The 26723-nt window shown below is 44.0% G+C and overlaps 1 protein-coding gene and 3 pseudogenes across 1 annotated transcript in view; 1 reads left to right on the top strand and 3 right to left on the bottom strand.

The window, feature by feature from the left end:
- Nucleotides 1–21894, bottom strand: part of NYX (nyctalopin) — a 25038-nt gene extending 3144 nt beyond the window's left edge. The window contains exon 1 of the mRNA XM_012811454.1: nt 21406–21894. Coding sequence (XP_012666908.1) covers nt 21406–21427 — 22 coding nt within the window. The 5' untranslated portion in view covers nt 21428–21894. The remainder of the gene's footprint in view (nt 1–21405) is intronic.
- Nucleotides 3724–3939, bottom strand: LOC100962415 (annotated as a pseudogene).
- On the bottom strand, nt 5726–6716 carry LOC100962101 (annotated as a pseudogene).
- Nucleotides 7261–7831, top strand: LOC111728437 (annotated as a pseudogene).
- Nucleotides 21895–26723: the final 4829 nt, after the last annotated feature.

Genomic DNA, 26723 nt, shown 5'->3' with positions numbered 1-26723 from the left:
AAAAAAAAAAGAAAAAGAAAGAAAAGCCTTTTTATTTTCCTTAACAGTCACTAAAATTAAGCCAAAAGGACAGAACACTAAATGAACTACCAATGAACTTGCACATCTCAAAAGAATTAATTATGGACAGTATGCAGTTAAGTTCCATTCACCACGTTGCTCTCTGGAAACTTTTTCCATCATCACAAGAAAGAAAGTTGCTCATAAATTAATTTTGTTCTGAGAATTTGAATGGAGGACCAGAATATGACTTTAAAAGCCCACCCAGTAGGCTTGACACCTGCAGCAAAGCAGAATATCATGGCCTGCAATCCTGTGGAAACCAGAGGTCCTAAGCCTAGGCTTGGGGAACAGTGAAAAAGACATTATGGTAGATGCACAATTTTTTTATTCTGGCCATTAGCAGCTCAATCTGAAATTCCTGCAGAGAAACAAAAGGTACCCAGATGTAAACATGCCCACTGATTCAGAATTTCTACACCTCCATCAGTACTCCCAAATTCCTCACAGACACTGCTGGCCTGCCCATTCACTCCTTCCCAACAGTGTACACATTACCCTCCATTGCCCACCTAAGTCCCTGTAGGCACCTGAAGGCCCAGCCATGCTAGGGGCATGTTGAATACAATTTCTGCCTCTTCTGTAGGTTTGCTCAGCTTCTATGTCTTTCAGTCCATCTATTGCGGACACTCCATGTTTTCTCAGTGGCTGAGAATTGTTTTTAGCACAGACTTGTCTAGAGAACACTGAGACTCTTGAGCATCCTTTTGCAACTGTTGCAACTTCAACATTCTGATGTTGAAGAGGCTTCACTTAGCATTTTCCTCTCCCTAAAAATTGTGAGATAGACACTAAGCTTCCAGCAAGGTTCTTGGACTCTGTGCTGACTCTGTGCTGACCTTGGCTGTGAACAGGACTGCTATTGGGCTGAGGAGACACTCTGTTAGGAAGACAGAGCCAAGAATGTAACCTTAACTCTAGGCCTCAACTGGACAGGGGCAGAACCTTTTTCTATCAACTCTTCCAACTAGGTCAAATAGAAGGCATCAGATTTCCTTACAAACAGTCTGTCAGTCTACTCTCTTCACTTTTTTCTTTTTTTTTTTTTTTTTTTTTTTTTTTTTTTTTTGAGATGGAGCCTCAAGCTATCCCCCTGGGTAGAGTGCCATGGCATCACGCTCACAGCAACCTCCAACTCCTGGGGTCAAGCGAGTCTCCTGCCTCCGCCTCCCAAGTAGCTGGGACTACAGGCGCCCGCCACAACGCCTGGCCATTTTTTGGTTGCAGCCATCATTGTTGTTTGGCGGGCCCGGGCTGGGGATTCGAACCTGCCACCTTAGGTGTATGTGGCTGGCGCCTTAGCCGCTTGAGCCACAGGCGCCGAGCCTCTCTTCACTTTTCTAATTAAGAAAAGGACACTCTCAATCATATGACTCATGTTCATACCTTATAATAGCTGACATTGTTCTAGGCACACGGTATGGTTCAATAAAGTTTGCAAAATTAAATGGAACAGATAACTGTTGTGAGAATTCCTGCTATAGGATGTCATTTATTTTAAAAACTTTTTGTCAAGGAATGCATGGGATTATAACAGGCAGGATACAACCAATTTGTATAATGCAAGAGATCAAAAAGGTAGCTGCCTATGTTTTAAAATCACATGTAAGGCTGGGCGCTGTGACTTACGCCTGTAATCCTAGCACTCTGGGAGGCTGAGGTGGGTGAATTGCTTGGGCTTAGGAGTTCGAAACCAGCCTGAGCAAAAGCAAGACCCCAACTCTACTAAAAATAGAAAAATTGAGGCAAGAGGATTGCTTGGGCCCAAGAGTTGGAGGTTACTATGAGCTATGATGCCACAGCACTCTACCCAGGGTGACAGCTTAAGACTCTGTCTCAAAAATAAATAAATAAACAAACAAACAAATAAATGTCAAAAGGCCTAAACAGATATTGCAACAATTGCCCAATGGTGGGAAGCAGATTAAGAGTTCAAAGTCCAAGTTAGAAGAGCTTCTAAAATGTCTCAAGCTTTCCACTGAAATACCAAAGGGCCATGCCTTAGAATAAAGAACATTTCCCAGATCTAAGGGGAAAATTAAAATAGGCCTATCCTACAAAAGCCTAAAACCAAGCCTTTCAAGTATCAAAGTTAGTTGCCAATAATTTAACTGGATACCAGAACAAAATTCCACACTCTTCAAAGGAAAACAATTTAATCCAGAATTTCCACAACTACAATCCATAGTATACAGCATACAATCAAATAGGCCATGTACAGTGGCTCACACCTGTAATCACAGCACTTTGAGAGGCCAAGACAGGAGGATTGTTTGTGGCTAGGAATTCAAGACCAGCCTGGGCAATATAATGAGATCCTGTCTCTACAAAGAAAATACTTAACATGTGAAGAAGCAGCAAAACATGCCACTTATCAAGAAAAATAAAAGTTAACAGAAGCAGATACACAGACAGCCTACATGTTAGAATTACCAAAAAAAAAATTTATAAATATGTTAAATATTTCACAGGAAAAGATGGGGTATTATGAATGAAGATGTGGGGAATCTGAATTTTGGAAAAACTATGGACACTCTACAAAGGAGCTCAATGGACCAGGCATGGTGGCTCACACCAGTTATACTAAAACTCTGGGAGGCCAAGGCAGGAAGATCCCTTGAGCTCAGGAGTTCAAGAGCAGCCTGAGCAAAAGCAAGACCCCATCTCTACTAAAAATAAAAAATTAAGCAAGCATCATGGTGAGCACCTGTACTCCCAGCTACTTGGGAGGCTGGGGCAGGAAGATCACTTGAGCCCAAGAGTTTGAAGTTTTTAGGCTGCTGCCTGCCATGGCACTCTAGCCTGGGTGACAGAATGAGACTATCTTAAAAAGAAAAAAGGAGCTTAATGGAAATCTTAGTACTGGAATAATACAATATCTGAAATTTTTTAAGTCATGGAATAAGATAAATACCAGATTAGACCCTGCAGAAAAAAAGTTTCATGAACTGGAAGAGAGGTCAATAGTTATCAACCGAAGTGAAGCACAGAGAGAAAAAAGATTAAGGAATGACTTGTGGGACAATATCAAGCAGTTAGACTACTATGCATGTATTTGGAGTCTCAAAGGAGAGAAGAGATAGAATATGGGTGGAAAATAATTAAAGACAATTTCCAAAATTTGATTAAAACAAGAAACTCAGTGAACCCCAAGTAAAATAAAATACACACATCAGGCACATCATAGTCAAACTGCTGAAAATGAAAAATGGAAAGTCCTTAAAAGCATTCGAAGAAAAAACACACTTTGCATAGAATAAACTAATAAAAAAAATCACAGTTATAATCTGAATGCTTATGTCCTCCTAAACCTCATATATTGAAATCCTAGCCCCTAAGGTGCTGGTATTAGGAGATGGGGGCTTTGAGAGATGATGAGGTCATAAAAGTAGACCTTTCAATGGGATTAGTGCCCTTATATGTTTTTATGTTTATAATAGGTTTTAATTTTTTTCTTAAAATATAAATTTCTTAAAGCATATTTCACACCATTTTATTTCAATTTTTCATGGATCTTCTGTTCCTTGATCATTTTTGTTGTGAAGTGTCGTATATAGAAAACAAGGACTAATGTTTACCATGATTCATGGCTCCACTAACTATGCAGCTTTTTGAATGTCCAGAAAGAGTAGTTTCAATCATTTTGAAAAGTTCAGGAACAGCCTAAGATTTTGAAGTTGCTTTTGAAGACTGGAATTTTCCTGCTTCAAATTCTTCTTTTATCAAAATATTTTATCCACTATTGAGGACAGCTTGGTTTAAATGATCTTCTTAACGTCTTACGTTGAGAAGCATCCTCTGTAGTCTCATCTAAACACTTGCAGTACTCATCCAGGCTCCCCAGAACACTTGCCCTTCCTTCATAAATGAGGCTGCCATTCCTGGGGGGTCAAGTTCTTCTTCCACCCAGGTCTGGCTTCCCTTCACCAGCAAGGGGAGGGAAGGGTCATGCAGCCCAACAAACAGGAAGATGGGGCACTGCTGAGTCCTAGTGCTGCAGGGTAGTCTCGCAGATTCAAGCTCAAGAAGTGTGGACTTCACCAACTGCAAAAGGGAATTCACCAGGGAGCAAAGTAACATGGCTGACCAAAGGCAGCTTTCAACAGAGGCTTCTGTCTAGAAGAAGAAATAATGGACAGAATGGACTCAAAGAAGAGTTGAGCTATGAAAGAAGATAGATAAGTGCACATCATCTCTGCAGAGGCAAACTGTGAGTGCAAGGAAACAAATTCCAGGTACAAAGCCCATTGCCAAGAGTACCCCTCCCCTAAGAGAGAAGCAGCTGCCACACCTCTCGCCCAGAGATTCTAAACTTAAATATATATATATATATATATATTTTTTTTTTTTTTTAAAGACAGAATCTCACTATGTTGCCCTTGGTAGAGTACCATGGCATCACAGCTCACCGCAACCTCAAACTCTTGGACTTAAGCAATTCTCATACCTCAGCCTCCAAAGTAGCTGGGACTACAGCTGCCTGCCACAGTGCTTGGCTATTTTTTTGTTTTTGTTGTAATTGTCATTGTTGTTTGGTGGGCCTAGGCTGCGTTTGAACCCGCCAACTCAGGTGTATGTATGTGGCTGGCGCCCTATCCGCTGAGCTACAGGTGCCAAGCCAATAGTTTCTTTTAAAGGTAAACATATACCGACTTCATGATCCAACCATTCCACTCTTAGGAAAATAAAAGCATATGTCCATATGAAGATTTGGGCAGCTTTATTCCTTGTGTTGAAATTTAAAGAAAACATTTATTAAAGATCTGAAAAACAATTCCAAAAGATAGACTTTTCCAGAAAACTAGCCAAACAATGCATTGCGTCTATCATGTTAAAACATGCATTAGATACAAATACAAAAATCATGAAGGAACGGCGCCTATAGCTCAACCGGCTAAGGCGCCAGCCACGTACACCTAAGGTGGCGGGTTCGAATCCCCAGCCCGGACCCGCCAAACAACAATGACGGCTGCAACCAAAAAATAGCCAGGTGTTGTGGCGGGCGCCTGTGGTCCCAGCTACTTGGGAGGCGGAGGCAGGAGACTCGCTTGAGCCCAGGAGTTGGAGGTTGCTGTGAGCTGTAATGCCACGGCACTCTACCCAGGGGGACAGCTTGAGGCTCTGTCTCAAAAAAAAAAAAATCATGAAACAAACCACCCTTCTTCAACAATTTCAGCAAAGATAAAATGCCTAGGGAATAACATGGATGACTTGGAAAGGATGAGCTTGTTACTTTAAGCACCATAAAAAAAAAAAGGAGCACAAATGGATGAGTGTATTCAGTTATATACACTGAATCGAACCTTTGGCACTAGGAATCAGAGCATTTTGTTATATAGCATGAACACATATTGTAAAAGTGCATAATGTCATAGGAATAGAACCACCAGCATTCAAAAGCAGCTTTGTCAACTAGGCAATAAAAGTCAACTAGACTCCAGCATGTCTTTCTGTTGTCCATCACTGATTATGCTGGTAGCAACTTTGAAATGAAAAAAAGCAAAGAAAAAAGATATAACTCCTTTTATTTTCTCTGTTTAAAATCAAACAGAAAACAAACATCAATTCTGTCATATGCTAACATCTTCAAAGTACATCATTTGTACAAGAGAAAAACTAAGAACAAAAATGTGTTTACAGAGATCCAAACATATATGAATGAGACCATCTCTCACACAGCTTTCCGATGGTACTCAGGAGGAGCCACTTCGTAATCGCTGGCACTAAACAAGGTTGCAGAATTCTTTGCCAGGTACTTTAGAAAATCATGAAGATAGTTCAGTCATAAAGCAAGGCTCTTCTTATCCAAAAGTGTATAGGCCAACATTGCTCCAATTCATACAAATAATCTCAGTAGACCTGGTGCTCCATATACTTGGGACACAGGTGCATCAGGGTAATCTGCAAGAATTTCAGCATACCGTGGTCTCTCGAATTTGTACAGGAGCTGAGTGCCCAGCATTACATTGAAGTATTCTTTTATCCCTGCCACAACTTCATTAACAGCATACTCCTTATTATCTGTGTTTCCACAAGGTTTCTTGTAATTTGCATAATCCTCCAGAATGGAATCCACATTCTTCTTAGCGGGAAGATAAAAGAACTCTTCTTGCTTGGTAATTAAGTCCCAGTCATCAACAAGCCAAGATTTTAGCTCTTCAGGAATCTTTACTTTAACTTCAACTCTGTTCACAAATATTTCCTCATTTTCAACAGTAGGATCTACCCGGGCCCTTTTCATCCCAGGAGGTTGAGGTGTCTCACTGGTACTGCCACCATCTCCATTTCCAGGTGTTTCTGTTTGTTTTTTGTTTGTTTGTTTGTTTGTTTTCATTTTAACATTTTTCTCTTGCAGACCAGGTGTCTTCTTTCCTGGGGCAGCCCCTCTCATCTTCCCCTCTGCATACTGCTCCCGATTGGCTTTTTGAAGTTCTCGCTGTTGCTGCAGATCGGTGTCCACATACTTGAGTACTCTGCTTCCGGAACCCATTCATCCCAATTTTTTATTCCAACCACTGTAATGTATAAAGTATTTCATTGGTTTGTCCTTTATTGGTGACCTTTACACACTTTGCTTCATAAAGAAGAGGCCCATGAAAGCACAGTACCCGCTCATTCTCCTGGAATTTAGGCTTCGGGTCCTTCTTTGGCTCCATTTATAAGTGAGTCAGCACCTACTCCTTCTCCCACCACCTCCGACTACTCTCTACCCCTGGGCAGCTTTATTCTTAATAATCTCAAACTAGAAACAATGCAAATGTCCACCAAAAGTTGACTGGGGGCTGGGCATGGTGGCTCATGCCTGTAATCCTAGCACTCTGGGAGGCCGAGGTGAGAGGATCATTTGAGGTCAGGAGCTAGAGATAAGCCTGAGCAAGAGAAAGACCCCATCTCTACAAAAATAGAAAATTTAGCTGGACATGGTGGCATGCACCTGTAGTCCCAAATACTTGGGAGGCTGAGGTAGGTGTATCACTTGAGCCCAGGAGTTTGAGGTTGCAGTGAATTATGATGACGTCACTGCACTCTAGCCCCAGCAACAGAGTGAGACTATGTCTGAAAAAAAAAAGAGTTGGATGGGTATCTAAACTAGGAAGAAAGAGGTAAACAATACAGAGAGTAAAATTGAGAGTATAAGAAAACAAGGGAAAGGTCCTGTGTGACAAAAAAGCTACAAGTCCTAAAGTCCTAAAGATTATCAATGCCATGGTACTGTTGATTTTATTGAGCAGTATGACTGACCCAGACCAGTATCACTTGAAGTTCTGAACTAGGAGGTGATGTTGAGTCCATGAATGATGTCAGCATGTGCATTGTTATAGCAGTTTCTCTTCTCATGATCCTGACATGTAGTGGGTACTTAGGAAACATATAAGCAACATGCTTTCTGGATCATCCCATTCTTCTGTTTCCAGATTTTCGATTTTTCCCTACACACCTTGGTTGTAGTCACTGTGTTTATTTGTCCAAACTCCATTGAGGAATACATAAGGCAGCTGACTCCTCATTTTCCCTATAAGCATAATACCATGTCTGTGAATCCTGCCTGTTTGGTCCTTATTATTCTTCTGCTTATTAGCATTATCTTGACTTTGAAGGGTTACTTGATTAGCTATGTTTGGAACTGCTACCAATACATCAATGGCAAGAATTCTCCTGACGTCCTGGTTTATGTCACCAGCAATGACACTATGGTGCTGTTTCCCCATGTGATGGTGCCGTTGTGAATGGCTTTGCCAAGGAACCATCACCATCTTGTGTGTCTGCCTAAGCCTGAGAGTAAGGTGGAGCTGACGACAGCAGCTTCACTTCTTATTTTTATTTATTTATTTATTTTTTAGAGACAGAGGTTTATCACCCTTGATAGAGTACTGTGGGGTCACAGCTCATAGCAACCTTCCAACTCCTGGGCTTAAGCGATTGTCTTGCCTCAGCCTCCCAAGTAGCTGGGACTACAGGTGCCCACCACAACACCCGGCTAGTGTTGTTGTTGTTGTTGCAGTTTGGCTGGAGCTGGGTTTGAACCCACCACCTTCAGTATATGGGGCCGGTGCCCTACCCACTGAGCCACAGGCACCACCCACCTTCACTTTTTACACATCTGCAATAGTTCTGTCATTTCACTTTTGAGATGAGTTCTCTGAGCTTATTTGTTGCTGAAATGCTACATTTTAAAATTTAGATGTTCATTTGAAACTTGTAGTTATAAACATATGCTTTATCTGGAACACTGTGGAAGATTAGCTGTAGAATTCTTTCCATCAGGTGGGAGTGCAACAGGCTTCACTAGTCTTTCCTAGGCATTGAAATGTCCTCAAAATCTAGGTGAATCTTGAGTCAGAGAAGTCTGCTGTTGTACCTGCTAGGCCCAAATTTGTGCAGTGAGTCACACTTTTTTCTCTGTTCCCTCTATCTCTTTTGAAAGTGTAAAATAAAATCAAAATTAGACTGATGTGTTTCTTAAACCAATCCAGTGTAGAGAACAAGCTCTTATGAAAACAAGAATGTTACTGTGTAATCATTGCTCTAATTAGGCCAATAGGAGTGTATATGTGTGTGTATATCCTGCTCAGTAATTCTGTTGAGTGAAATAAATTTTTTTTCCACTTGCAAACTAATCTATAGTAACAGAAAGATCGAGGGTTGCCTGGGAATGGGTAGGGAGGCAGGGAGGGCAGGAGGGCAAGATTTTACAAAGGCATGAATCTTGGGGGTGAAGAATATGTTCATTATCTTGATTGTGGTCATGGTTTCACAAGGATATGCTTTAAATATGTATGATATATATACATATACAGAGGGTGCCCGAAAATATGTACATATTTTAAATCTTTAATATCTTATTACCTGTATATTGCTTTTCAAAGTTGAACTGAAAGTACTATTACTGGTCAAGTGTACCCAGACATGCTATACACATCCATTTTCCCTGAATTCGTACACTTTTTGGGAATTAATTTTACTTCCAACAAAATCTCTTAAAATGTGGATACATTGGCTGGGTGCAGCAGCTCATGCCTATAATCCTAGCACTCTGGGAGGCTGAGGCAGGAGATCCTTTGGGCTCACAAGTTCAAGACCAGCCTGAGCAAAAGTGAGACCCTGTCTCTACTAAAAATAGAAAAACTAGCTGGGCATCATGGAGGGCATCTGTAGTCCCAGCTAGTTGGGAGGCTGTGGCTAGAGGTTGCTTAAGCCCAGAAGTTTGAGGTTGCTGTGAGCTATGATGATACCACGGCACTCTATCCCAGATGACAGAGCTAGACTCTGTCTCAAAAAAAAAAAAAAATGTGTGTACATTTTTTTGGCACCCTCCATCTATATACAACTATATACAGAATATAAACAACTCTTACAAATGACAGCTTCTTACCAGAATTCTATCAAACCTTCAAAGAAGAGCTTGTACCTATACTGCAGAACCTATTCCAAAACATTGAGAAGGAAGGAACCTTCCCCAACATGTTCTATGAAGCAAACATCATCCTAATACCAAAACCAGAAAAGGACCCAACTAAAAAGGAGAACTACAGACCAATTTCACTAATGAATATTGATGCAAAAATACTCAGTAAAATCCTAGCCAATAGATTACAGCTACACATTAAGAAAATTATATATCACGATCAAGTAGACTTTATACCAGGGATGCAAGTTAGTTTAAACATACACGAATCCATAAATATAATTTACCATATCAATAGAAGCAAAAACAAAGACCATATGATCCTCTCAACACATACAGAAAAAGCATTTAACAAAATTCAACATCCTTTTCTAGCAAGAACACTCAAGAGAATAGGCATAGATGGAACGTTTCTTTCTTTTTTTTTTAGACAGAGTCTCACTTTGTCGTCCTTGGTAGAGTGCCATGGTGTCACATCTCACAGAACCTCAAACTCCTTGGCTCAAGCAAATCTCTTGCCTCAGCCTCCCAAGTAGTTGGGACTACAGGCACCCACCACAACACCCCACTATTTTTTAGAGACAAGGTCTCACTCTTGCTCAGGCTGATCTTGAACCCATGAGCTCAATCAATCTGCCTCAGCCTCCCAGAGTGCTAGAATTACAAGCGTGAGCCACTGCATCTGGCCCAATGGGACATTTCTTAAAGTGACTGAAGTCATCTATGACAAACCCAGAGCCAATATCATACCAAATGGAGTAAAACTGAAAGCATTTCCACTTAGAACTGGAATCAAACAAGGATATCCACTATCACCACTACTATTCAACATAGTTCTGGAAGTTCTAGTCAATGCAATCAGGCAAGACATCCAGATGGGGTCAGGGGAGGTCAAACTCCTGCTCTTTGCCAATGATATGATCTTAGAAAACCCACGAGACTCAATCACAAGACTCATGGAAGTGATCAAGAAATACAGTAATGTCTCAGGGTATAAAATCAATGTCCACAGAAGCAAACAAGGGACACAATACCCTTCACAGCAGCTTCAAAGAAAATGAAATACTTGGGAATATACTTAACAAAGGAGGTGAAGGATCTCTACACAGAGAATTATGAAACTCTAAGGAAAGAAATAGCAGAAGACATTAACAAATGAGAGCTGAGAAGAATCAATACTGTTAAAATGTTTATACTACCCAAAGCAATCTACAGACTTTATGTAATCTTCATTAAAATATCAACATCATACTTTGAAGAAATTAAAAAAAATAGTTCTTCATTTTGTATGGAGCCAGAAAAAAACCCATATAGCCAAGGCTATTCTTAGTAACAAAAACAAAGCTGGAGGCATCACTGTGACAGACTTCAGGTTATATCACAATTTCACAGTGATCAAAACAACATGGTATTGGCACAAAAATAGAGATATAGACATATGGAACAGAATAGAAAACCAAGAGATGAGACCAGTCTCTTATAGCCATCTGATCTTCAATAAACCAAACAAAAGCATACACTGGAGAAAAGAATCCCTATTCAATAAATGGTGCTGGGAAAACCGGATAACCACATATAAAAGACTGAAACTGGACCCACACCTTTCACCACTTACAAAAATTGACTCAAGATGGATAAAAGATTTAAATCTGAGAAATGAAATGATAAAAATCCTAGAAGAAAGTGTGGGCAAAACTCTTGAGGAATGTCAGCCTCAGGAAAGATTTTATGAAGAAGACTTCAGCCACAATTGCAACAACAATAAAAATAAACAAATGGGACTTTATGAAACTGAAAAGCTTCTGCACAGCTAAGGACACAACAATTAAAGAAGACAACCAACAGAATGAGAAAATATATTTGCATATTATGAATCTGACAAAGGGTTGATAACTAGAATATACAGAGAACTCAAATTAATCAACAAAAAAGAGCAAACAATCCTAGTCCCATCTGTCACTGGGCAAGAGACATGAACAGAACCTTCTCTGAAGAAGAGAAATGAATGACTAACAAACATGTGAAAAAATGCTCATTGTCCCTCATTATCAGAGAAATGACAGGCATGAAATTATCAGAGAAATGAGGGACAATGAGCAAATCAAAACCACCCTGCAATATCACCTAACCCCAGAGAGAATAGTCCACATCACAAAACCCCCAAAGCTGCAGATGCTGGGGAAAATGTGGAGAGAAGGGAACACTTTTACACTGTTGATGGGACTGCAAACTAATACAGCCTCTTTGGAAATTAGTATGGAGAATCCTCAAAGAATTCAAAATAAACCTTCAATTTGATCCCACAATCCCACTACTGGGCATCTCCCAGAAGAAGAAAAAAATCATTTTATCATAAAGACATTTGCACGAGATCATTTTTTATTGTAGCTCAATTTATAATCGCCAAGATGCAGAATTAACCCAAGTGCCCATCAACCCATGAATGGATTAGTAAACTGTGGTGTGTGTATACCATGGACTACTATTCAGCCATAAAAAGATAGAGACTTTACATCTTTTAGATTAACCTGGATAGAGATGGAGAACAGTCTCTTTAGTAAAGTATCACAATAATGGAAAAGCAAGTATCCAATGTACTCAATACTAATATGAAGCCAGTAGATGAACTAATACATGCCCACACAAGAGAAAAATTCAATTTAGTTCAAGTGGGGGGTCAGGAGAGGAGGGGTAGAAGGGAGGAGAGAGAAGGATTGGTGTGTTCTCACATAATGGGCATAATATAAGGGTACATGGCACACCTCTTGGGTGAAGGGCTCAACTACAATAGGGACTTTATCTAATAAATGCAAACATTATAACCTAATCCTTTGTACCCTTATATTAATCTGAAATTTTTTTTAAAAATTGAAAATAGGTGAGACCTTTAAGAGGTGATTAGGTCATGAAGGCTCCATGAATGAATTAATGTCATTATTGTGAGAGTAAGTTTGTTATAAAAGTGAGTTTGGCCTCCTCTTGCTCTCTTGTCCTCCAGCTTCTGCTACGGGATGACACAGCACAAAGAGCCTTACTCGATGTAGGCCCCTTGATCTTGGACTTCCCAGCATCCAGAACTGTAAGACATTAAATACCTGTTCTTTATAAATTACCCAGTCTCAGATATTCTGTTATAGCAGCGCAAAATGTACCAAGACCACTCCCTGATCTTTGAAGGCCCTTCTGGTTCTCATTTTTCATGCTTCAACAGCAGCTGTTGCCAACCACTACCTCTAAGATAAAATAGTTCACTCAGGGCCCCATGTGTCTCTGCTGCCTCTTCCCAGCCACTGCTGTTTACACCACATCTGAACACTTGGACCTAAGCATGCTCATTCCTTTTCCATGAAAATGGAATAGGTATTGAGCAACTGGTCCATGAGATCATGTGAACACCAAGTGGTCTAGTATTTTTTTCTTTTTTGAGACAGAGCCTCAAGCTGCCCCCCTGGGTAGAGTGCTGTGGCATCACAGCTCACAGCAACCTCCAACTCCTGGGTTCAAGTGAGTCTCCTGCCTCAGCCTCCCAAGTAGCTGGGACCACAGGCGCCTGCCACAACGCTCGGCTATTTTTTGGTTGCAGCTGTCAATGTTGTTTGGTGGGCCCAGGCTGGATTCAAACTCGCCACCTTAAGTGTATGTGGCTGGTGCCTTAGCCACTTGAGCCGCAGGTGCTGAGCTCAACTGGTCTAGTATTGTAGTTGTGTTGTATCAAAACTATGTGCAGGTCAAAGTTAAGGGAAAGCAGGAGCCAAAGGCAAAGTGAAGAAACTGGTGCACAGTCTTAGTCCAGGGTGCTATAAAAAACTGCCACAGACTGGGTGGCTTATAAACAACAGAAATTTATTGCTTACAGTTCAGGAGGCTGGAAAGTCTAAGATTAAGACAGATTCAGTGTATGGTGAGGGCCCACTTCCTGCTCACAGATGGCATCTTCTGTGTCATCATTTGGCAGAAGGGGTGAGGGATCTTTCTGGGGTCTCTTTACAAGGGCACTAATCCCACTCATGAGGACTTCACCTTCATGACCCAATGGCCTCCCAAAGGCCCCACCTCCTACTACCATCATCTTGGAGATTTGGTTTCAACATTTGCATTTGGTTGGGGGTGGAGGTAAGGCACAAACATTCAGACCAGAGCATGTGCAGACAGAGGAATAGATCTGATATGAGAATCACAGAGACGGAGCGCATGAAGCCCAAGGAGAGCAGGAGCGGCTGGCCAGCTAGTTCCCATGAGGCCCTGCCAGAGCTGTTTCTGTAACAATTTCCTTTTCCATTTTGCAAATCCATTCAAATTATCTGCACAGATGAGCAAATTTCTGTTTCTTCCAACCAAACCATCTCTGATTGTAGTAGACATTTGGTGCCTTTTCTGGCTACCCAGCGCCTTCTAAGCATGCTTCCTACACTTAGGGCATTTCCTACATAATAAATCCTGCCTTCTTAAGATAGAAGCCAGAAACTCTCTTTCCCACCTTTTTTGTAGTTAGGGCTCAGGCACGTTACCTAGCTTCGTCAATCAGACACCCAGTGAGAGTCGGATTCAGAAGTAAGCACCAAGCAGAAATCATTTTCTGGACAGAATGGTAACAAGAGGCATCAGGCTTTCAGATTTGCATGATGGAATTTCTGACACCCAGCACCAGTGTGATTCCCATGAGCTACCAGGTATGCACACCAATGACAGTGGCCATAGGGTCTTTGCTGGAGCCAGCCACTTCCTGGTTTAACCATTGTTCCAGACAGTAGTCTCCAATCAGGAAGTCTGAGAACACCTGATATCCCTAAACAAACTCCTCTTTTTCAACAACCTAAAGTGGGTCCTATGCTTTGCAACAAGATTCCTGAACAGAATCCTAAATAAGACAGGTACCCTCGGCGCCTGTAGCTTAGTGGCTAGGGTGCCAGCCACATACACCAGAGGTGGTGGGTTCAAACCCAGCCTGGGCCTGCCAAACAACAATGACAACTACAACCAAAAAATGGCTGAGCATTGTGGTGGGTGCCTGTAGTCCCAGCTACTTGGGAGGCTGAGGCAAGAGAATCACTTGGGCCCACGACATTGAGGTTGCTGTGAGCTATGATGCCACGGCACTCTACCGAGGGTGACATAGTGAGACTCTGCCTAAAAAAAACAAAAGACAGGTTCCCTTAATCTCTCTAGAACCATCTTCCTTCTCCTGGGCCCTCCTCCTTTGCCTGAAGAACCATGTAAACTCTAGACAGAGAAAACTCAAATTTTGGACTAGGCAGCATCCCTCAACCAAAAGGAAACTCCTTGCCATTCACTGACAAGAAATACATAACACTGTCAAAAATTCTTTAGGACATCTCTGATTTTTCCAAATCCAAATGAAAAGTAGCCTCTCCCAGAATCAGCAGTGACTTTTCCAAAAACAAATCTTCTTGGCCATCCAGACCTGAGTTCCATGGGAATACCTTGCCCAGAAAAACATTTACCAAATTAAAAATAAAGATTTTAGTTTGTGAGAAGAGAAGGTCAAACTCGTTTGGCAGTGGCTTAGCAATTTCTGTTTTTTCTCCAGTATTTTGGGGAATGATCCATTTGAAAATTGAAAAAGGCTCCAGCGCTTTTATTCACAGTCTAAGGCAGAGAGGGGAAGATATGAAATGCAGCAGGACAGCCCTGGGCTCGGCTCAGCCTCTGTCACTACTTCAGGACCCATGTGCTAGGACTTTCCAGAGCATTCAGTCTTGAGACATTCACCTTGAATGTGGGTGCAGCCTCTTGCCCTAATGCTCTCATTATCTCTGAGTTAGGACAAAAACTCTCATCTCTGCTCTCTCATACTTCATTTGTTTGTTTGTTTAGAGACAGGATTTTTCTCTGTCACCCAGGCTAGCTAGAAAGCAAGGGCACAATCATAGCTCACTATAACCTCGAACTCCTGGGCTCAAGCGATCCTTCTGCCTCAGCCTCCCGAGTAGCTGGGACTACAGGATCCCACCACAATGTCTGGATAATTTTTCTATTTTTAGTAGAGATAGTGTCTCACTTTTGCTTAGGCTGGTCTCAAACTCCTGAGTCAAGCAATCTACTGGCCTCAGCCTCCCAAAGCACTGGGATTACAGGTGTGAGTCTTTTTTTTAAACCTCAGAAAACCTTTGTCTCTTAGTTTGCCCGTCTGTAATGTGTGGACAGCTATGAAGACCAGATGCATTGTAATGCTTGAGACAGCTGTGAAAATGCTGGCCTAAGCTTAAGTGTGGCCTCCATGAGCCAATTGTATCACAGGATTAAACCTCATCAAGGGACAATACCTCAAGGATTGTGTGGAAATCTGACCCAGAGTGGAAAGCAAGACACCAGTAATAATACTGACCTTATTACTATGGGTAGACTGCAAAGAAGAATCTCTAGACCAGTGATTTTTCAATGGGTGTGCAGTGACAGGATCTTGGGTGTACCATGAAAATTTTTAAAGATTATTAATTAGGCTGGGCACAGTGGCTCATGCCTATAATCCTAGCACTCTGGGATGCTGAGATGGGTGGATTGCTTGAGCTCAGGAGTTTGAGACTAGTCTGAGCTAGAGCGAGACCCCATCTCTAAAAAATAGTCTGGCTTTGTGGCAGGCGCCTGTAGTCCCAGCTACTTGGGAGGCTGAGGCCAGAGGATCATGTGAACCCAGGAGTTTGAGGTTGCTGTGAGCTATAACACCACAGCACTCTACCAAAAGAGAGACTGTGTCAAAAAAACAAAAACAAAAAAAAGGAACAAAGGGCTGACACACGGTCCAAGATGGATGAACCTCAAAACAATTGGCTGAGTGACATAAACTTGTCACATAGGCCACATATTGTATGATTCCATCAGGAAATACCCCGAACAGGCCAATCCATAAAGACTGAAAATAAATTAATGGTTTCTAGGGGCCGAGGAGACGGAAGAGCAGGGAGTGACTGCTTAACAGACATGGGGTTTCCTTTCTGGGAGATGAAAATGTCTTGGAACTAGACTGAGGTGATGGTTGCACAACATTGTGAATGGGCCGAATGCCACCGAACTGCACACTTCACAATGGTTAATGATTAATTTTTTCTTTTTTTTTTTTTTTTTGAGACAGAGCGTCAAGCTATTCCCCTGGGTAGAGTGCCATGGCATCGCGCTCACAGCAACCTCCAACTCCTGGGCTCAAGCGAGTCTCCTGCCTCAGCCTCCCAAGTAGCTGGGACTACAGGCGCCCGCCACAACGCCTGGCCATTTTTCTTTTGGTTGCAGCCACCATTGTTGTTTGGCGGATCCGGGCTGGGGATTCGAACCCGCCACCTTAGGTGTATGTGGCTGGTGCCTTAGCCGCTTGAGCCATAGGCGCCGAGCTGATTAATTTTTTCTTAGGTGAATTTTATGTTAAATCTTTTAGATGTCACAAGGTGTCCCAGAATCTGGGCGGACACCAGAAATGGGTCCCTGTTTGTGTGTCCAGGTAGGGTGTCCCGGCCAGCCCCCAAGCTGCAAGGAGGCAGGACTGGCCTGGCTTGGCTGCCCCACATAATGAGGTCTTAATGCTGAGCAGCTGAGGAGTTTCTCTTTCCGAGCCCTCAGCTTTTCAAATATGTGTTTTTCCCCCTTGAGGTTTGCTAGGAGACTGGTTACTCACGGAGTTTCCAACCACAGACCGAGTTTGGAATGTTTCTTTATTCTCATTGTTTTCAAAGAACTTGTGTCTCATGAAACCAAAAATAGCAAGGAAAATGTGGTCAGTTTTTTGGTTTCAGCAAAATCTATTCCACCATGTTGGCTCTAGAAATCATTCCCCTCACACTCTCAGCAGATGCTACCTCAATTGCTCCTCAGGCTAAGACCAATGCTTCATTTTCAAAATAAATCTGGCTGGAGGACGCAGAAGTGCTGTTGGGGGCGACCATGCCATGGCCTCTGGCCTCACGTGACCTCAGAACTTGCTTCTCACACCAGAAAGATACCTTTTATGACAGGAAAGAAAGGCCTAAATATTGAAAATAACCTCAAACTGGAAGCAAATTGTCCAATAATAGGAGATTAGAGAACCAAACCAGTATATCTGTACAAATGAATACTTTTTGGCAATCAACAGTGACATCAGTCAATCTCACACACATACCAGCCAACAAACCACAGTGCCCGACTCAACAGTGAGGGATATGTTTGGCTTACAGTACAGCTGCTCTCTTCTATAGCCTTCTTTTCTTCTGTGAAACTAAGCTTTCATTGGGACATGCTTTACTTACAATAAATGTACCCATTTTAAGCACACAGTTTGGTAAGTATAACAAATGTATGCACCAATGTAACCCACTACCCTAATCAAGATGTAGAATATTTCAGTGGCTCACACCTGTAATCCCAGCACTCTGGAAGGCCAAGGCAGGAGGATCCCTTGAGCTTGGGAGTTCAGGACTTGCCTGAGCAAGAATGAGACCCCATCTCTACTAAAAATAGAGAAAAAAAAATTAGCCAGGCCTTGTGACAGGCATTTATATATAGTTCCAGCTACTCAAGAGGCTGAGGCAGCCCAGGTGACAGAAAACTCTTGTCTTAAGAAAAAAAGACTTAGAATATTTCTACCACCCAGAAAGGTTCCTCAGGCCCTTTGACTTCAGTTCTCTCCCCATTCCCAGTTCCAGGCAAGCACTTATCTGCTTTCTGAACTATAGATTAGTTTCACCTATTCTACTGTCCTAGAGCTTCCTATAAATGGAATCATATGGTTCTTTCACTTAACATTATGAGGTTCATCCAGGTTGTTATGAGTATCACTTGATTGTTCCTTTTGCCTACCGACTAGTATTTCAGTGTGTGGAGTACTCCAGTTTGTTTATTCTGCTGATGGACATTTGGATTGCTTCTAGTTCCAGCCCATTGTGACTGAAGTGGATATAGAGACGTGCACACAAGTCGTCTTTTTTTTTCTTTTTGAGACAGAGTCTCACTATGTTGCCCTTGGTAGAGTGCTGTGGTAATCACAGCTCACATCAACCTCAAACTCTTGGGCTTCAGTGATTCTCTTGCCTCAGCCTCCCAAGTAGCTGGGATTACAGGCTCCTACCACAACACCTGGCTATTTTTGTTGTTGTTGTTGTAGTTGTCATCATTTAGCTGACCCAGGCCAGCTTCCAACCCACCAGCCTCGGTGTATGTAGCTGGCGCCATAACCACTGTGCTATGAGCACCGAGCCAAACATACAAGTCTTGAAATGTACTCTCATTTCTTATTTATCTAGAAGTGGGATTGCTGAGTCATGTGATAAGAATGTGTTTAACTTTCTGAGAAAGTGCCAAACAGTCCTCCAAAGTGGTTGCACCATTTTACATTCCCACCAACAATGCGTGTCTAGCTACCCCACATTCTCACCAGCACTGGGTGATTGTCAGTCTTTTAAATTCTAGTGGCTGTGTGAGTGGCTTCTCACTGTGACTTTACTTTCTAGAGACTATTTTTTTTTATTACGGTCACTTTGTTGTGCTAATATTGTTCATTCTAATTAATTGTATTTTTGCATGCTAGAGATTTTTAAAATGCAAATCTTACCTCTTAGAAGGAGACCTAATACTTAGTATGAATGTGCCAGACTGAGTAACAGTTCTAATTTGGGAGGCTTCACCCACTCAACAAACCCTTATTAAGGCCCTGCTGTGCCTTAGACTCTAAGACAGTGGTTCTCAACCTGTGGGCCTCCACCCCTTTGGGGGTCCAATGACCCTTTCACAGGGGTTGCCTAAGACCACCTTGCATATCACATATTTACATCACGATTCACAACAGTAGCAAAATTACAGTTATGAAGTAGCAATGAAAATAATTTTATGGTTGGGGGTCACTACAACATGAGGAACTGTATTAAAGGGTCGTGGCAATTAGGAAGGTTGAGAACCACTGCTCTAGGACAACAGGTAAATGACACACAATCTATGGACCCTTTTTGAAGACTCATGGTGTAGAGCAAGCCAGATGCAAAGGACCCTGTAAACGAAGCAAGTTATGGAATTCAGATATTAGGCGTAAACAGCAGGAAGACCCCAAGGAGTTAACACAGGGTGGGGGGGGCGGGAAGAGGAGGGAGGTATTCGCACTTATCCTCTAAGAGGAGGGACACTTCCAGGAGCCAGTGCCTGCACAGAAGAAGAAAATTTCTGTTTTGGTCTTGCCCCAACTTTCCCTGCTGTGAACCACTTCCGATTCCCCCTCCATCTCACGTTGTGAGGCTCACTTAGTCATTTTGTTCTAGCCAAGGAGCTAGAGCCTGCTTCTTGGGAACATATTGTCCATGTTGCTTGTGACTCGTAGTCAGAGAAATATTCTCTGTATTGTGAGAGTGTGTTTTAAATTAAAGCACCAGGGGATGTGGAGATGGTCATTAGTTTTAAGTGCATCTATTATAGCAAATGATGTCACCCCTGAGCTCTCCAACTTGTCACAAGAAGTCTGGCTGTATTTCGAGTTTCTGCAGCAGGGACAGTTCCTGTTTTGCAGTACGCAGGCTATGAATACCATCTGCATTCTGGGAAAAACGGCAGAGCTTTTGGTGCAGTTAAAATGATACTGGCTCTTGGAAGCTAACATTCTGTCCCAATGAGTCAATCAAGCCTCATATTCTTTCTAGGTAGGAGGAATGGCAAGAAGCTGGTTGTTGGCAATTACATAAATGTCAACCTCTGTCCTTCAAAGGCTCCTCGAGGTAGGAAATTGTGTCCTATTCATCATGTTCTCTATGCCTTGTTCCAATTTTTTCTAATGTATTTATTGCCTCTCTTATTAAAAACACATAAGTTTCTCAAGGACAAAGACCACAGAGTTATTTCCCCCAGTATCTATCTGTCCCTCTGGCATATTGAAGGTACCCAGTGTATACCTGTTGATTGACTGAAAAGAAACACGTCTGCTTTTTGAAAAAGTAGAATAAAGAGTAAGAAACCTGGCTCGGCGCCTATAGCTCAACCGGCTAAGGCACCAGCCACGTACACCTAAGGTGGCGGGTTCAAATCCCCAGCCCGGACCCGCCAAACAACAATGACGGCTGCAACCAAAAAAAAAAAATAGCCGGGCATTGTGGCGGGCGCCTGTGGTCCCAGCTACTTGGGAGGCGGAGGCAGGAGACTCGCTTGAGCCCAGGAGTTGGAGGTTGCTGTGAGCTGTAATGCCACGGCACTCTACCCAGGGGGACAGCTTGAGGCTCTGTCTCAAAAAAAAAAAAAAAAAAAAGAGTAAGAAACCTCTATTACTACTGTTTTAGAAGGAGCTAGTAAAATTGTGTCAACCAGCACTGCGTACAGAGGTCTATTACACAAATCATCACAGCCTCAAATAATTAAATTCACCCGAGGGTGAGAAAAACAGATTCTTTGTATAGAATCATTTACTGAAGAACTTAACAAAAGGTTTTTCCTACGGCTTTCTCAGTTAGATCTGAGAAGCTGAAGCTAGGGAAAATATTTTGTGATGAGTCTTCTTGGTATATTAAAATGCAAATAACAGGACAAAACACTTTGAAAAAAATTTCACCATTCGTAATCCTGCAAGTCCAAGATACTTTGCATGTTTTCTTTTTCCTTTGGGAAGATGGTTTCTTAAGGGGATTTCTGCTTATAACTAAATGAGGTTCAAATAATGTGATTAGGAAACCACTGCACCACTGTAGTTTTGGGGTATTACACTAATAAATTCATATCTGAGATTAGAATAAGAAAATCATCAAGAGGACCATTTTATATATTTTCCTCAGGGGGTTTTAAACAAATAAACCCCCCACTACCTGCTGTTTTCTCTCATTCTTCATACCTTCTCTCACTATCACATAATCAGTGGAACCTAATAAGAAGGAGTGTCCAGGAAAAGCTGTTAGAGAAGCCACTTGAAGCCCTTGCTTACTGGTGTGGAAGCTCTGTGGCTTTCTCGCACCTTCCCAAGCCCTGCACCCACAGGCAGCAGAACTCACCATGCAGAAGCAGAACCAGCATCCCTCGGCCTTTCACACACGTGGTGGCTTAGAACCACCCAGCTGTGGGACCCCTACCTGAGGGGAGAAATCACAGGTCACTGCACGCCCAGGAGGAGTCCCTTGAGAACCTCCCTTCACCATCTCACGTCCTTCTGAATGCCCTGCCTTTCCCCTTCTTCACATTTATTCTTCCCTAAGGACCCTGGTATTGAGCTAAGAGAAACCAGTAACTACACAATCAGAAGCTCCCCCCAAACTGGCAGCTTGGATCTATTTGGAAACCCTTCATCAGACTAAACCCCTGACAGCAACTCAGATGGCATCACCGACACCCCAGCAAGAAAATGAACCGAGAGGAAACCTGTAGAGAAGCGTTAGTGAATAGTTCCCAAATGTTGCTTACCGTCCTGGGGATCTGCCTGGTCCTGCTCCTCCAAGACACCTCTCAGCTCCCCCAGCCCATCCATCTCCCAAGTCAGGCAGCCACAGATGCTAAAAATGGTCACACAGAGAAGTACAGTGGGAGGGGGGCAGGAGCAGGGGGTAAAGAGGAATAGTTGCTTGTGCAGGTTTGAGTGCTTATTTTTCTTTCTCCAGATTTAATGGCAGGAAAATCCTCTGTATCAGATGAGGATTAACAGAGATGAAAGAATGTGTCTGCCTTTCGAATCACTAAAGCCACTGACAGATTTTGCTGACATACCAATCGGCTTTATCCCCAGGCCTTGGCCACCCTGGCCTTCCCGCCCTCTCCATCTGCCTGGCCCTTTCTCTCCTTCAACTCTCCCCAGCCCTGGCCCCCTTCCCTGACCCCAGCCCCAGCCCCAAGCAACATGCAGCCAGAAATTGGCTTCCTGCCACCCAAATAGCATTATCAGCATTTTCAACAAGGACATATTATATAACTTGGCGAGCTGGAGAAGGCACAGGACAGCTTAAAATGTTTTCTTGAAATGCTGTCTGCTGATTTCCTTTCTTTGGAGTAGTTAATGGTGAATGGTCCAGAAACAGACTAGGAAGGGGTCCTTCACTACAAGAAGGCTAGAGTCCGGTTCTTGGGGTTGGGGCTGATAGCCATGGTCTAAGGCAGCAGATCTGAGGGTCATCTGCAGCATCTGTCTGCGGTTTCTTAAAGCTAAATGCAGAATCTCAGCAACCCCTCCCTTAATCCCAGACCTCTAGAATCAGCATCTGCATTTTAACACAGTGGGGGGATTTCTGTGCCTATTAATGATTGGAAAGCCTTGATCTAGGGGACTGGTAGAGGGTCCGATTTGGGTGGGGGGTGGGGAGGACCTATTTCTCTGGCCCTTCTGGCCAGCAGTGTCAGTGTCCCCACATTCTCCTGGCCCCCACAGATCCACCAGACCTGGGTGCTGGTTGGGCCCTCTGCTCGCGCTCAAGTATCCATGGCCAACTGCCATGTTCTGGCCACACTGGACTTGGTGAGCCAGCACGGATGGGAGAAAGCCTGGAGTTCCCTCCCTACTACAAGGGCTCTGGGTGTGACTCTAGATATCTGAGGCTCCTGTGCCCTGGGGAATTTTAGTTTTCTTCCATTTGGACCTTGAAAGCCAAAAGGTAACTTGTGTAATTTCCACGGGGAAGGAAAGAACACTGGGAATGGGATAGGGATATATGTGGAGGAAGTCCCCTGAAGTCACTGTCCCCAGGTCTGGGCTCGTCCTACTTAGATGGCAGTGATGGGCAGCACTCTCTCTGTGACCACCAGTGTTGGAAGCGGCCCTGTACCCTTCACTCTAAACCTTGGTCCAGTGAAGCCTCCATCACCCCAGCAGCAGCCCTGAGGCTGGAACACGCCCATAAGAGCAAGCCTGTCTGCACCCACAACCTTCGTCTACAGCTTATCAGATCAACCTCCCTCAGCCAATGGGCCTACTTAGGAAGACCTCCTCTGCCTTAGCAAACATTTCTCCCAAGTGGTAAGTAAGGAGCAGTCTGAGCCTCTCAGGGGAGAAAGGAAAGAGCTTATCTACCTGCTAGTACCACTGACCTCAACTGGGGGAACAAACAGACCTTGTAATCAAAACCTGGCTCCAGGAAAAAAAGCAAGGGTGAGAGGGGTTGTTACAAGAAGTGCAACCAGCAGGAGCCAGGTGCAGTGGGGTAGGTTGAAATAATAGTGTTATCCAGCGGGTTACCACTGTGGGCAAATGGAGCTTTACTTGCAAAACATACATCTGAGTTATCTCAGCTGCAGGGCAAGGACCTAGGCATTTATCCACCAATTCTCCTCCTTGGTGGAGGGTTACTCCCTAGGGAAAGAGGGCTTATTAATTCTCCAGCAGTCTTTGGCTACCAGGCAAAGTGATATAGAACAAAAACCTCTTTCCAGGGTCATCTCTAATAGTAAAATGGGGTATGAGACAGAATTCATTATGAAGGCTGTGAGGAGTTAAGCTTCCTCACCTTGCAATCGGTAAAGAAGCATGGATTACCAAGGTGACGTGGTGCAGGGAGGGGTACTGGGACTTCTACCCGAAGCAGAGCTACCCTGGGATGGGCTATGGGAGTTTCATCCTGCTCTGATGGGGGAGGCTGGCCCTCAGCGGTTCCACAGCCATCAACTACCGGAAGCTTTGCCCGCTATTTGGAAGACATAGATTCACCCTCTGGCCTTTCTGCATAGTAGTCACAATTCACAGACATAGAACCTGGATGGCTGGTTCCAGAGCCTTTGCTCTCCCCTCCCAACTTTTCCACCTTCCAAAATCTCAACCTTCCAGACAGGCTTAGCACTACCACGTCTAAGAAATGGGTCTCTCCCCAGCACCCTCCCATCATCACCTGCAGGCATCTGCCTCAGAGCTTAGTTTTTGAATGGCTGGCCTCCACGAAGGGGCTGTGCTTGATCCAGGTACAGGGCAGAAGAGAGACGTGAGGCAAGGAGTTATTGAGGCCAAAGGATATGCTCACTCAGAACCACAGGATTCCCTGGAAAATGGGTTCTGAACTCATTTCTCTTGGTCCCATCTCCTGAAGGTAGATTGTCACTAATGTCCTTACTCAGGAGGTGACATGTTAAGGGGGAGCTGTTTACAAAGATGCATACAGTTTGGACTGGAGAGCATGTGTGGGAAAGGTCCTTCGTGGTATAAGATGAATGGATCTGGTCTGAGAAGAGAGGGAAACTATACCATGGCCTTGAACTGGAGCCATTTTCTTCACCATCACATTTCCAGAATAGAATGCTGAGGAATACAAGAATTTCAGACTTGAACTTGGCCTTCATGATTGTTACAGAGTTATGTTTGTCAAAGTAGGAAGATATTTAACAGTTTGTTAGCTTGATTTTTTTTTCTTTGAGCTGAGTCTCAAGCTGTCACCCTGGGTAGAGTGCTGTGGCATCATAGCTCACAGCAAACTCAAACTCTTGGGTTCAAGCGATCCTCTTCCCTCAGTTTTTCTATTTTTTAGTAGAGACAGGGTCTTGCTTTTGCTCAGGCTGGTCTCGAACTCGTGAGCTCAAGCAATCCACCTGCCTCCGCCTCCCAGAGTGCTAGGACTACAGGCATGAGCCACCTCTCCCAGCCATATATTTATAACTTTTAAATATTTAGACATGTGGTGTGTGGCTCTAGGTCCCACAAATGTTAAGGTAAGCCTCAAATGTTTGCTGAAGGGAACTGAAGCCAATGTGAGAATTTGTGAAGGGCCATAGAAAGAGAACTGGAGTGAGTGGCAGCCTTGGCCCTTAGTCCTGCCTTTTCCTCTGCTGTACTGGATGATCTCCGAACAAGCACCGTCAGTTGCTGTGCCTTTTTATAGTACTTGAAACATATTTGATATTCAAACCTAGTCCAGAACCCTCATTCTTCAAGTCAGAAAGCTGCAGCATGGCAAGGTCAAGTGACCAGCTCCCCAGAGCGACAGAGCGATGGGACCAGGTAGAGCTGGGACCAAGTCCTCCTACTTCCCAGTCCCTGGATTTTTGTGGGATCTAGCCATGCAGGGACACACAGACCCCTGTGGCCATCCCCACTGACAGCATCAGGAAAACTGGATGAAGAGGGAGGTAGCCGCTCTTCTTGCCAGGTACCTCTAAACTACTTTGACTGAACCCATTCTGTGGCTAAAGCACCCAACTCTCTTGTTCTTAATCCACAAACCCTCCCACTTCTCCTGTCATTTCCAACCTTCCAATCCAAACCCCAGCTCTGTGGGGGCTGGTTAGATCAGCTTGGACTTGAGGGGCCTCATTTCTGGAATTGGAGAGAGGCAAGAGGGAGGAGACAGTGTCCTCATTTCGCTGACTCTCGGCGTAGTGACGTCGCCTCAACTGCAGGCCCAGGCGCCGTCAGGGTGCGGGCTCGCGCCCCCTGCAGGCGTCCCGTGGGGAGGGCGCGCCGCAGCACTGGAGGGTCAGTACGGAGTGAGTCACTGGTCGGGACGGTTCAGCCTCAGCCCCTCCCTGCTTCCCCGGCTTCAGAGAACTAGTTCGGCTCGCTAGCCCCGGTAGGTAACCACGCGTCACACAGTGGGGGTTTTTTCCACTTAAGGTCACGTCCTTGCGAAACCTCTGTAGCCTGACTGTAACCACCGCCCCAGCCCCACCCTGGGGGCGAAGAGGCGGGGCTTCCGGGCACTCAGTCCCTCCCCGCCCCGCGCGGCCGCCAGAGGGCGCCGAGGCCCCAGAGCCAGGGTGGGGTGGCCTGGGTCCCCTCCCTCTCTCTGGCAGGCGTTGACGGCACCCGCACCAGCTGGATCGGGCCGGGGCCAGCACCGGGGAAAGTCCCTGGGTGCGCCTGGGCCGGAAACGTTAGTCACGCACCTGGAGTTACAGAACGTCCTGCTGGAAGGGATGCTAGGGTGGGGGTTAACTTGCCAAAGGTCACACCCTGGAGAAAGTCTCCCAGTGCCCCCCTGAGGGGCGAGGGAGCTGTGTAGCTCTGATGGTAGATGATACACCTGGAAATGAAAGGTTAGCTCAGGGTCCCTTCCTGTCATTTGCCATCCCACTCAACAAACACAGCCCAAAAATACACCTTCTTGGGCCTCTTCTGAAATCATTGCTCTTTACATTGCATCCAAAGTGGGTCTCCCCAGGATTGGATTAACAAACTGTGGTATTTGTATGCCATTGTTAACCCCCAGACTCAATTCAAGCACCACGCTGAGATTCTGAACATCGCTGCAAAGGCGTGAGGAATTTTATTCATTTAAGCTCAGAGCCTGGGCTGCCCTTTAAGAAAAAGCGGGAACAGCCTTTACAGACTATCCAGAAAGTTCCTTTATACCTCTCCCTCTTTCCTCCCATTAGACTATCCCACCCCATCCCCTTATTGGTAGGTAAA

This window comes from Otolemur garnettii, unplaced genomic scaffold, assembly GCF_000181295.1.
Source record: "Otolemur garnettii isolate 467f Iridium unplaced genomic scaffold, OtoGar3 scaffold00158, whole genome shotgun sequence".
Lineage (NCBI taxonomy): Eukaryota > Metazoa > Chordata > Mammalia > Primates > Galagidae > Otolemur > Otolemur garnettii.
This window is presented reverse-complemented; position numbering and strand designations above follow the sequence as displayed.